General features: G+C 43.8%; 1 protein-coding gene across 1 annotated transcript; it reads right to left on the minus strand.

Annotated features, from left to right (window-relative positions):
* Positions 1 to 379: 379 nt before the first annotated feature.
* Positions 380 to 8,969, minus strand: mfsd2ab (major facilitator superfamily domain containing 2ab). Its single transcript, XM_037264325.1, has 14 exons — positions 8,740 to 8,969; positions 7,000 to 7,125; positions 6,569 to 6,693; positions 4,587 to 4,710; positions 4,435 to 4,513; positions 4,177 to 4,346; positions 4,018 to 4,108; positions 3,788 to 3,906; positions 3,626 to 3,709; positions 2,812 to 2,895; positions 2,616 to 2,728; positions 2,390 to 2,533; positions 1,828 to 2,004; positions 380 to 1,743 (listed from the first exon to the last, which is right to left on the minus strand). Exons 1-14 carry the CDS (start codon positions 8,827 to 8,829, stop codon positions 1,692 to 1,694), a joined length of 1,578 nt encoding a protein of 525 aa, XP_037120220.1. The 5' UTR covers positions 8,830 to 8,969; the 3' UTR covers positions 380 to 1,691.
* Positions 8,970 to 12,555: the final 3,586 nt, after the last annotated feature.

Below are 12,555 nucleotides of genomic sequence, written 5' to 3' on the forward strand. Positions count from 1 at the left end.
TAAATAAAAACCTCAGTGAATATTGCGTTTTTGAAATTTAAGTTTTCCGTTCATGTATTTGGTGAATACATAAAAAGAAATATTTTCCTGTCATTCATAATTGTATTTTGACTTTTAGAAGAAGAAAAAAAACCCACCTAATCAAGTCGAGTAATTACATTAAAAAACAACAGTCCTCCGTTATGATTCTGGCTAGATTTCAAGTCAATTATGTGGCTTCAATTTTATACACAAAAGACGTGAAAGGGTCCGGGTTCCTTCAGTGTTTCCTAGTTCTAATCTTAAAAGTTCAGTCACTGTTTTCATGAGTTTTTTTTTTTTTGAGTACTTTGGTTTGCTAAAGACTAAATAAAATAAAAGTAAGTCAAATAACTTTCAGTTCATTGTTCCAATATTTATTGTCTTCAATCTCTTTTCTTAAATAAACTACAGTACATCAAAACAATGGCAGCCACAAATATCAAAGGTATATTTACAAGTTTACATCAACTATATACATATGCACAGTGTCATGTAATCTATATGTATATGTCTCCGGGGACTTAAAGCTCACACATTTGGTTCACAGCCTCATGAGGGAGGGGAAAAAAACAGTTGCAGTTCCACAACCCTCTCCAAAAAACATGACATTAATATGATGTACAAAAGTAACCGTAACTAGAGACAAAATTGCATCATGTATAGCCCCCGCTACAAATTATGTAAGGATTACAACTTCTCTCTCTTTTTTTTTTTTTTTTTTTTTTTTTAAAGTGGACAAAAATGCAAACAACTTCACATTGGTACCCCAAATGGGAACATGCGGTCAATGTATGTATAACATAGGATGCTGTATGTACATGTTTCCATATCAATGGATATGAACAAAGATCACAAATCAGTAGTTTGTCATACAAGACATATGAACCAAAACTCACTCAACATTCCCATCATCAACAATTACGAGCACCCTTTTTTCAATGCGTACAGACAGAAGCAATGGCGACGCGTTCAAAGGCATGAAAACATATTTATCAATTCCGCCCTTAAATAGATTTTAGATACTGAGACGCGTCTTTTGTCCAAACTGTATCATCAGAAACGAATAAAAATACTTAAATTACGCAATCACATATTCAGTTACTGGCTGTTATCGCGTTTTGCTCAGTATTCAGTCATCTCTTCCTTTTCCTCAGTAGCTATTCTAGCCATAGTAGTAGCAAATTTATTGTAGTGGTTTTACTGAATGGAATGAAACAAATCAAACAAGCCCTTGAAAGATGTTAACGGTTTGCCTATGGATTGAGATGGGAACAATCAGGCTGTCAGGACAAATGACAAATAAATAGCCCACGTTCAATTAAAGTGTTTGTGTTGTTGTTGTTTTTTGCTACTGAACTGAGCTAAGGCACAGACGCTGTGTGTTCAAGTTTCGGGTTCTAGCGCAGAGCTCAAAGTTGCTGGATTAAGCAAAGAAAAAAGATGGATGCGGGCTTTTTGTGCACTTTCATAAAGTCACAAAAAAAAGGAAAGTTACAAAAAGAGACTAAATAACAGCGTGGGGTGGCGCGTTTTGTAGCCTCTGGAAAGGAAATAGCAGCAGCAGCAGCAGCAGCAGCAGCAGCAAGAGCGTTGCCTGGACAAGGCGGTGTCTGTAAGATAGTGCAAAATGCCAGCCGCTTGTCTCGCTTGGGCTGTGGGTAGAAAACGTGCTAGATCATGTTGGAAAATTCTGTCGAGTCCGTTTCGGAATCTGTCTCATCCCTATGAAGAAAAACAAACACCATTAAATTGAGTGGTCACATTTGACAGCAATCCAAATCATAATATTATTCTTATTCAGCTTACCTTTGCTCCTGGAGACGTTTGCGGTTGCATTGCCTCCTCTCCTCGTCAATGGGATACGTGTAGAGGATGATCAGGCCGATTATGATGAGGAGTATGGGGGCGGCTGAGACCAGGACCTTCAGCGTGATGTCCACTTCCGCCGGTTGTTTGCAACCTCGAGAGATGTACCCGGCAAAACTGGAGGGGAAGGGGAAAGAGGGGGAAAAAAATAAAATAAAATCACACAAAAGTTAAGACGCAGTCTTGTGATAGAAGCATGACACTGTATTGTAATGGAATCGCATTAAAGCAGAAAAAAAAAAAAGAAAGTAAAAAAAAAAAATGCTTTGATGTAGAATTTGTCAGATTTGGATTAACATCTTTCAGCTCCATGCTCATTAAAAACGGGAGAAAAAAAATCTTGACACGCATCCAGACAAAGAATGGAGTGCAATCTCCAAAATCAGCCCGATTAAAAAAAAAAATTTAATTTATTTTTAGGAAATAGGCCACAGTGCTGTCCAATAGAAAAAGTAGTGCTTTGCCGCCATCTAAATAAAACTGAATTTAAGTGAACACTTACTCTAAACTGAGAGTGGAGATGCCCAGGGAGACTCCAGAGGCGAACTTGGTGAAGAAGACGTAAAAGGAGTAGAAAAGCGCCTCGTGGCCGTTGGCTTTTGGGTTCTGCACTTGGAAGTCATCCACGACGTCGGGCAACATGGACCTGATGGGCAAAAGAGCCTTTTGAGTCGGGCGTGTTGTTAATTGGCGAGGGCCGGGGTTTGGGGAGGGGGGGGGGGTCTCACCAAGGCAACAGGAAGGCTGCCGCCACGCTGACCCCGGCGGCGAAGGAGACAATGTAGGTGACGATCAGGTTGCTCTTAATGAGCACCACCAGGATCATGAAGGGAACCGCGGACTGGAGAAAGGGCAAATATGAATATTAGTCATTAGAATACATTTATGATGAAAATGGCAGATTTTCTCAAAGTGGGGCTTTACCAAGGTGCCGATGTAGACTGCCGTCTTCTTCCCAAATTTGGTGAGGAACCACTGCCAGAAGGGGATGGTGAGCGTGGCCGAAAGCTGTGACAAAATCGATTAGTTGTCAATTAATCGTTGCACCTCTAAGTACAATAGTTCTCCATACAATACAGTGCGAGTTTGCGTGATGTTATGTAACACTGACATGACAATGGACGCATTCAACGAGATGTTCAACTCGCGAGTGAGGATATTGGGTGAATTCCACAGGGGCCGCATTGTCCGACTCGGAGCAATCGAAGCCTCGGAAAAACATTGTGCTTTTTGATTCCTGTTTTCAAATTTCCACTTGGGGATCAGCGCTGTTTGCTTTTCATCCCAGCAGGAAAGTCTTTGTCAGAAGTTTATAGTAACCCACGTGATTAGCGAATAAAGTCATCTGGCTAAATAAATTCCTGGTCGGCTCCATAATCCTTCCCGCCAAGTACGGGATGAAAATTGCGTAATCGGATCAACCCTGTTAACCTGGATTCCCCCACGCCGCCTCTTGGCCCGAGTTTGCCTTTTTTTAAAGACTGATTGATGCCGACTGAATTTTTTTTCAGGGTGAGAACCAAGAGTCTACATCTGTGGGAATAAGATGGCATTCAGGCCCAGCTCACATATTATGCTAATGGACAGTGAGAAAGAACAGTGCGGCGCTCTGATGGACTACAGACCAGCTCTGTGACTGCACACAATTTATATGCCAGACCTTTTCCAGGGAAGTTGTTATGGCAACCGTCTGTCTACCTGAAACAACAACCTGCTGCTATCTCGCGTTTACACTCACCATGATCACCAACAGAATATTCTGGAAGTCGTTTCGGAAGCCGAGGGTGTAGCTGCAGAACAGAGCGAAGTTGCCCTCCAGGAGCTGCCAAAGACAGAAATAATTCATTCAATGACCAAGAAAGTCATTCAGGCTCCTTTCAAGATTCGCGTGTATGCGTACCATGAACGCTAAGGAGGTGAAGAGGAAGACCATGACCAGTTTGGCGTAGGGCCCGTGTCCCATCACCAACTTGATGCCCTGGAAGAACGACAAGGGCTCCGACTTGGGACGGCTGGACTCTTAAAAAAAAAAAAAAAAAACTTGAGTCTCATCTGAGGTCATGAGATTATTGAAAGCCTCACTTATTTCGCTGGAAGTGGTGACGTTTTTAAAAAGAAATGGCCCCTGACCTTTTTGCTCACTCACGCCAAAGAACAGAACAAAGGCGCAGAGGACGTAGATCAAGCAGATGACTCCGGAGGCGATCATGTAGGCGGTTTTCTGAAGACAAACACACAAGTCAGCCAAAAATGCCACTTCCTGAAATCAAAAGGGTTGCATTGCCGTACCGTGTGTTCCAGAGAAATGACGTGATCCGTTCCGTTGAGACCGACCGATGAGTTACTCATGTTGGCCAGAATTTCTCCCGGGCCAGGGACGCAGGGGGCGTTGGCCATCCCCACGATCTGACCTTGGATGGCGGTACCGAGCACAGTTCCCAGAACCTCCACCGTCATCCCTGATTGTGGGAGTCGATAAACATTTATCAGGAAGAGTTTTTTTTATATTCTCAGGAAATGTCTTTGAGGGAAAACACTGCTACTCACTGTAAGCTGTAGCAGAGTCTCTTTCTTTCTGCTCGGAGCTGATGAACATGGTGAGGGCCGAATACGGCACGTGGAAACACTGAAAGAGACACGAGACAAGGCTGTCAAAAGCTGCTCCGAACGGACATTGGCACTTATTCGCTTGTACTCACAGTTTGAAGACTCTGGAAGAGGCAGTAGAAGAAAAGGTACCAGATGACTTTGTTGTCCTCAAAGGGGGGCACGTACCATATTAGGAAGTAGGAAATCACAGCCACAGGAGTCGAGATGGCAATCCTGAGGGAACACGAAAGGGAAAGGAAAAAAAAGGTCACTGTGGGTGAAGCTCTTCGTGCTATGCAATAAACAATGGAGGCCTAATGAGGCCTAGGAAAGAAAACAGTAGCGGGCCATCTTCCATTCTAACGCTGCCAAGTGCTAAGTCGTGCGGTTCGGCTCTGACAAGTCACTGTACGCACGTGTGAAGGAATTTCATAATTGATTGACGTTCACCTACTTAAGCTTCGTCAGCGTCTGAATCACCATGCTGAGGTGATTTTAAAGAGGCCACCCAGAACTTGGGAAGTGGAATTCTTTCGGGCACGTCCTGTAAAGCCTCCAAGTCCAGTTTGTCAATCTGATCAACATTCCTCAGTTATGTGCGACACTAAAGGAAACCGCACCTCTGAACCAGGAAATGTCGCGTCCCCTGATCCATTTCGAATCAGATGAATCATATTCATCAAACAATTGGTAATCAGCAACCAACTTTTTTTAGTACCTCCAAAAAACTAGACTGTACAGGTATTTCCACTTTGAGTTTAGCGCATATTATTATTGTTGTAAAAAATGAGAAATATGAAGAAAAGGCATGGAGACTGAAAATGTCTTGGTAGGGCGCTGCTGCCATTTTGGTTAGCAACAAAGTTCAAGTTTGACCTACAATAATGACAGTTACAACTTGTACCGAAAGCGACACACCTGTTCACTCATTTAGGCACGGAGCCCGTTTGCGGGAAGGCCGCTATGAGAGGAATCAGCGTGCAATCTCACGACGGCAAGCCGTGTGAAGTCAGATTAAATATATTCATTATATGTATCTCCTCTAGAACTTCCCCGTTGAACAATCACACGTTTGTGGACTTGGCAACCTGCAACATTCTGTGCTGATAAGTCACTTGAACTGGAGTAACCCGCATGACGTGACGGAGGGAAAAAAAAAAAACATCCGAGGCCTCGAGAGCTTCGCTCTCATTGGCGCAAAAGTGATGGTGTGTTGCGGGTTGGACCAACCAGAAGCGGACCTCGCTAATCTACCCTCCCCCTCTACACACTAGCGAGCAATATGGAGTAGCTGACTGCGCGGCGCTTTTCTCCACGCTGGTCTCGAGTGACGTGGCCTGCCTCATTGCTTCCCGAGCATGCCGCCGGTGACTCCCCCTTGCCCAACCTGCCAGGAGAACCAGCCTATTTCTCAATCAAATGTCGAGAACCACGATTTCCTAAATTTGCACACTCATAAACACTTCGCCTGGATTCATCGATTCCAGTTTAATGGTGATATCACATTTCAAAACCACGAGTTGCCTTTTCAGGAGCACTGAAGCACAGAAGGCAAAATCCCTGTTGCGTAAGATGACCTCAAACACCTTACTAAAATGACATGGGCGCTGACAGCCCCTCGGACACTCGACGCCCAACTTGTAACCCTTCGGACATTTTCCAGGCAGCCTCGCTTAACATTGGGGGGTTAGTTTCGGCAGTGGGGGGAGGATGCTAACATGGTTGTTACAAAGGACTGGCTTGTGAATAAAAGGGGGCCACTCGCGGGCACTTACGACTAGACGAAGAAAATCGGAATGTCTACTACGAGGCGGGGGGGGGAAAAAAACTTAAGGACGTGTATAAATTGCATTGGCAAAGATGGAGGGCTATATTTACCAAAGGAAAATAGCGCAACTTCTGCACGGGGCTTCCCCCTTCCCCCGTGATGCTTTCATTTCAACTGGGAGAATGGCTTCACCGTTGAGAAGCAACTGGGAGTTGTGCGGAATGAGGAAATAGCGTTGCACGAGAGTGACCTGTGGTAACCCCAGTTGGGATGATTGGCAGTGTGTGTACACAAGGTTTAACTATAATCCACTTTTGCACCTACCAGGGCATCATGCGTCCAAAACGTGTCCAAGGACTCCTGGAGACCAAGAAGCCCACCGTGGGGTCCGTTATGGCGTCCCATGCTCGGCCCACAAACAGGATGATTGAGGCGTAGAATGGATCCAGCTGCCAATGGAGAAGATAATGTCAGAGAAGGTCTTGCTAGCACCATGAACTTGAATGAACTGAACATGTGAGGAAAAAGTTATCCATTACAGTGCTGTAATATCAAATAAACTGAAACGTGGGTGGCTGGCGGCGGTGACTTTAATGAGCCCTGACGCTAATCTCGTGGTCAAGCCCATGAGGTGTGTGATGAAGTGGAAAGTCAAAGACTCCCCGCCGTTCTATTTGATTTGCCTACCAAGACTGTTGTCAGGAATGTAATCAAACATTCGGTACAATTGCGACATCATTTTGGTTTCCACCAACCTGTGCTACATCCAGCAGATAGAGCTGCAAGAAGAAGCCCAAGGCACATCCTGTGATCTGGTAGGGCGCTCCACCGACGGCGTAGCAGAGCTTGTTGCAGATAGACAATCTGTTCCTTTGCTCGCTCTGAGGGGGGGAAAAAAAAAGCTAAATTGAAAATTCAATGGACATATTTGATGAGCTTTGTGAGGAAAGCATTTGCAGCTGTTTTGGAATTCTGGCAAGCAACAGACAGCTGGATCCACCCATGCAACAAGAGTGAACACATTCCCATTCCCTTGTCGACTCTCTTTTTCTTTTCTTTCCCGAAAATGTAAGCTTCAGTCTCGTTCGGTCTAATCCGCTTCAAAATAACCCACTGAGATGTTGAAAACTTTTTTTAGAGCCACTGTGACATGTGTTTGTCACCTTGTGAGGGGGAAAATGAATCTTTCATTTTACCAGCTGAGCTAACAAGGACCTTTGTGTCTAACTTCCCGGGAAAGAAAACATCGTGTTGTCACACGCCCGAGTCTGACGAGGGCACCTTGGCAAACGGGCCGTCCTGCGCACCAGCTGGAATGAAAAGCCCCTGTGACCCGGTCCGAACACACACCCTCCTCGCTGACCAATCAAATGTGAGTGTTTTGTTTTGCTGTGCCCACATGATGCGCTTGCTTATTAGTGACCACATAAGTTTTACAATGCAATAAAACCCTCTGAACTTGACTAGTCTTCCTCGAGCACTTGATATTCATGAGGGGGATAAATGATGCTTCTTGTTTGACCACAACAGAGCTGGACAATCCTTTTTTTTTTTTGGTCTTGTTGTTAATACAACTTCACCATTAAGTTCAGGTGACAAAAGACTGCAAACAGATACTGGCGCCATTCAAAGTTTAGGAAACTGAATTTAATTTTGTTGACAACCTTATGATAACAATACTCACAAGATCAATTCAGTCCATGAGGTCAAAGCCACTGCTAACGGCTTGGTCAATTAATATTGACAATTAAGTTAAGGTATCGGAATGTGGAGTTTTTACGTGGTAAATGATAAGGATGAATACAGACGCACTTGTACTTTGCACTTGAACGCAACATTTACACACGGCCAATTTATTTGAATACGATAACGCGCTGCATGTTGACACGAGATTAGGATATTTTCCTTTCCAAATAAAATTGACGAGCTACGTTACGATGAAGGCATATCAGGACACGTACATTCAAACTAAAAGAAGAGGGACATTTTCCGCTTTTAAATTTAGCTCTGGGGTGACTCGAGTAACGACTAGTTTAAAACCACAGCAGACAAGAAAACAGCAATTATAAGCAATGTGTTCAGTGTTTGCAGTCTTTTGTTTCTTACAGGTTTTTTGAATGTAATATTAAGTATTTGAAGAATGTCACGAGGTATGCATACATAATTAGGAATCTTCAATATTACGGCTAGATGATCAAATGTGGTATTTACCTCAATTTAAATGTAAAATGTAATATGAATGAAAATATAGCCGGGGAAGTCTCACATTGCGAAAAGTGCGACGAGGACCAAATCACTGAATGAGACACTCCCTTTTGAAAATGACAATTCAAACCGGCGTGTTCTGTTCGTTCATTCATTCATTCCAAGGCACGTTACAAACCTTTCTCCTCATTGAATAGGCATTAAACCGGATTTTCTTACAATCAAGGCAGATCTTTCCAATAATAGCAATAACAATAATGATCAAAACAATAATAGCAATAAGTACCCACCTTTCTTGCAATAGAAATGCCATCGCAGTTACCAGGTTTAGTTAATAAACTGGCGTTGGAGTATTGTTCGCTACCTTCCCCCTTGGCCATATCAGAATAGCTGCCTCGTCTTGTTATCTTGACAGACAAAAAAAAAAAGCAGGGAAAAATATTGCAATAAAAAAACTGTTAAACTTGACAACTATCACTTGCGTGGAATCTGATTGCAAAGTGAGAAGATGCGGATAAGCTAGTCGTTTTTAGAGCTCCCCGCCCATTTGTAGAGTACTCTCACCCCACATTTGGCCGCTCCTCTTTGTACACGTCACGCCGGCACGGGCGCTCACTCATGCGCTTGTGGGCGTAAAAAGAAAAAAAAAGAAAAAAAAGAAAAACTCGCGTGGGCTGATCACACATAAATAAACGAATAAATAAACCAATAAATAAGCTAATAAATAAACTAAGAAATAACATTTACTGTCATAGCCTATGACTGTAATAATAATGACACTTGTGTCATTTAATTATATGTGTTACAATATGCTCCATCAAGCCCTGAATGAATGGATGAATGAATTTCATGTGATGAATTTCAACACGTGCTCCAAACTGCTTGATGCATAGTTCATGCATCAAGGCAGATCATATCAGTCTCCAGTTCGTGAATATATGCCAACAGGGGGGCAGGCAGCCAGCCAAGAGATCACATCCAAGCAATCTCATTGGTTGGCTCATGGTGGTGCTATGTTGGAACTGCTGCACCATGATCTTGCATTCTTGCAAGGTGGCAGTGGGGGCAGGAGGTCCAGAGGCACTTGCTAGATTTGTGATGTGTCCCCTTTAAAATCAAAAGCAAGCTTGCGTGTTGCTAAATGAACTTCAACTCCATTTGCAAACATATTTGCGTGCAACGTGGCTTGGATATCCCAGAAAAACTCACTCAAGTTTCTTTTTAACTATCACAGTTCAAAGTGACTTGGTGGACTTTAATGCTGTGCAGAAACCTCTAAATTCCACAGTCTGGGTCGAAAAATGAGTAGCTTTTCTCATGTGGCTTCTTCATTGGCTTTTTATTTGCAAAGCCTCCTTAGTTCTGGCACGTCTAAGTTCTCAATTTAGCTGCGTACACATGCCATGAAGCTGACAGCTTCTAAGTACTGTACACACAAGCTGCTACTGTAAGCGTGCAGATAGGTGAGACGTCCGTATGCAATGTGCAACGTTGACTTTACTTGGCCGCCTCCCTTTGCACAAACATGCTATACGTTGTTTTACCTATGTTAAAAATGTTTGTTGACATGCATACTAACACCAATAAATTGACTAAGGTATTGTGTCAACATGCTGCAGATTAGATTTTGTTGACTTCATGCAACACATTGTGTTTAAGTAAATGTATGGCAGTGGATTTGCATCCCCCCCCCCCCCAAAAAAAAAGATTAGCTCTCTGAGAACCATCATAATGGCCATTAAACTTGCTAGTTTGGTAATAATACACCTCTTTGGCTTTAAGCTCTTGCGTATCCGAGCAAGTCCCAGGCATGCTGCATGTGTCGAAAAAACAAATGTCATTCCGAGTGTGCTCAGACTAATTTCGCCACGATCAGCGAGGCATTCTGCAAGAGTACAAGTTGCAACAGCCGCAAAAAGTTACATCCCCGGGATACACTGTTGCAAATCACAGCAATCCTCATGTAACTTGTATTGTTGCCACAAAATAACGGCTTCTCCATCACGCTTCAATTCATTCCCAGATGGATGATCCGTAGTAAACAAATTAAATCGTAAGTAAATCGTTTCTTTTAAGGAAAGTGCAACATCAATAGTTGAAATGAAACAGTGACTGTTTGATCAGTCTGAGTTATCCTGCTATAAAAGCAACCTGGCATTTGTTATTGCTCAGACTCCATTAGTAGAGCGCCGACCCCGGCGGAGGCTTTTTAAATGCCTGTGTCAGGCAACAAAGACAGGGAACCAAGTGCAGCACGATCCTTTAATGGTGAGAGGGAAAACGGGGATGTAGAACGAGCAAGTAGTCAGGGCAGGCGGCGATCTGGAGCGTGGTCGAAGGTCAGGCAAGTAGTCAGGACAGGCGGCGATCTGGAGCGTGGTCGAAGGTCAGGCAAGTAGTCAGGACAGGCGGCGATCTGGAGCGTGGTCGAAGGTCAGGCAAGTAGTCAGGACAGGCGGCGATCTGGAGCGTGGTCGAAGGTCAAGGAAGCTGTTGGCTACAAAGTTTGGTCCGGGGACAAAAAGGCAGCAGTATCACGTGCAGGGTAATCAGACGAACTGACAACTACTGGCAGAACACAGAGAGGTTAAATAGGGAACCTAACGAGCTGTAGCAGGTGCTGGCAATTCCATGAGTCGGGCTAGGCTGGAAGTCAGGTGACGTGGGGACGTGACAGCCTGCGCAAGTTGCCTTAGCATCGGCCTATTTGTTTTTCCTGCTTCACTGATATTTATGATCGTGTGATCCCGCTTGAAATGAAGTCGATGCATTGCCAAAACGCTATCACATGATGTCAGCCAAGTGGAGGCGCTAGTATTTTCTACACGCTGCTAACCAAAACAGCAGCACTGCCCTTCCGTGTTGTGTACACCTTCAGATGAATGTCTGCCTCTTTCCTGCTTGACTAGTTTCTGTCTTCTTTTTTTTCCCCCACTGACCAACCTCTTGTTCCATATAAGCACTCAAGAAAGGTCCAAAAGAACCAGTGAGTGATAGAAACCAAAGCCCTCTGCACTCTACTGTATAATAAAGGTCATCGGGACCTTTCCTTTATCTAACCGAGTCCTTTCCCAGGGCATCACCTTACTTGTCCCATTCAGTCCGAAAGGAACAAGCTGGATTTGATGTGGCGATCTGAAGGTCACAATTTAGCACCAGCGGCTCGTGACACCGAGTAACTTGTCGTCCTCGTGACCAAGGCTGTGTTGTCGTATGAGTGGCGTGTCATGTCCACATGTATTTGTTATCAAACGCAGTCCGAGGCCACGTGCAGGGGATGGGGCCAATCGGGGCCAATCGGTATACATAGCAATAGGTGGGATGGAAAGTCACAAAAACAAAGAGTCAATGGACAAGACTGCATGAGGGTGTTTGAAGGGGATGGAGGGACTCTTGTTTTGTGTTGATGTATTTTCCCAAGTTGATACAACAATACGTCAACTGTAAAGCGTGTGTTGAAGCAAAATGGAATGCAGTACTTCGGTGCAACCACCAGAGGTGCTGTTGATTTAGTTTCAATTCAAATCGACCTGGGTTTTAATTCTTAATCCGTGACAAAATCTTACTAGAACCATGTCATTTAACCACCAATTGATTCAAAATGCACAACAAGTGTCCTTTTCAATATTTACACACCTTGGCCTGAATTGTTTGTATAAATAAGTCTGTGGCCATGACCACTTTCCACCATGCTGCAAACACCTCGACCCCACAAACAAACCCAAAGTCCAAGTTCCGGAAACTGCCGTGACCGCTTCAAAGCTGTCATTGAACTTCACTGCTGTCAACATAAAGCGAGTTCTTTGCAACCAGTAATGTTATGTTTACTGAAATAGGGAAAGTTTAATGGCTGTCCACAAATCAAAATGGCGGCTTGGGCTTTTTTGTGCTTTTTTGGTATGCATCTAAAAAACGGTTCAAACAAGGCCAAGATGTTCCCATCACTGCAGGGGTGCAAGACGTTGAGCTGAATAAGAAAGGCGATACACGTCCATAACAGAGCAAACGTTTTTTATTGGAAAAGTATCCCAATCCGTGTTTGTACTGTCAATAGTGCTTGCTGTGCGTGTGTCTCCGGATCGTGTCTTAACGTGACGTTACAGAGC

The sequence above is a fragment of the Syngnathus acus genome, chromosome 11 (genome assembly GCF_901709675.1).
Source record: "Syngnathus acus chromosome 11, fSynAcu1.2, whole genome shotgun sequence".
Taxonomy (NCBI): Eukaryota; Metazoa; Chordata; class Actinopteri; order Syngnathiformes; family Syngnathidae; genus Syngnathus; species Syngnathus acus.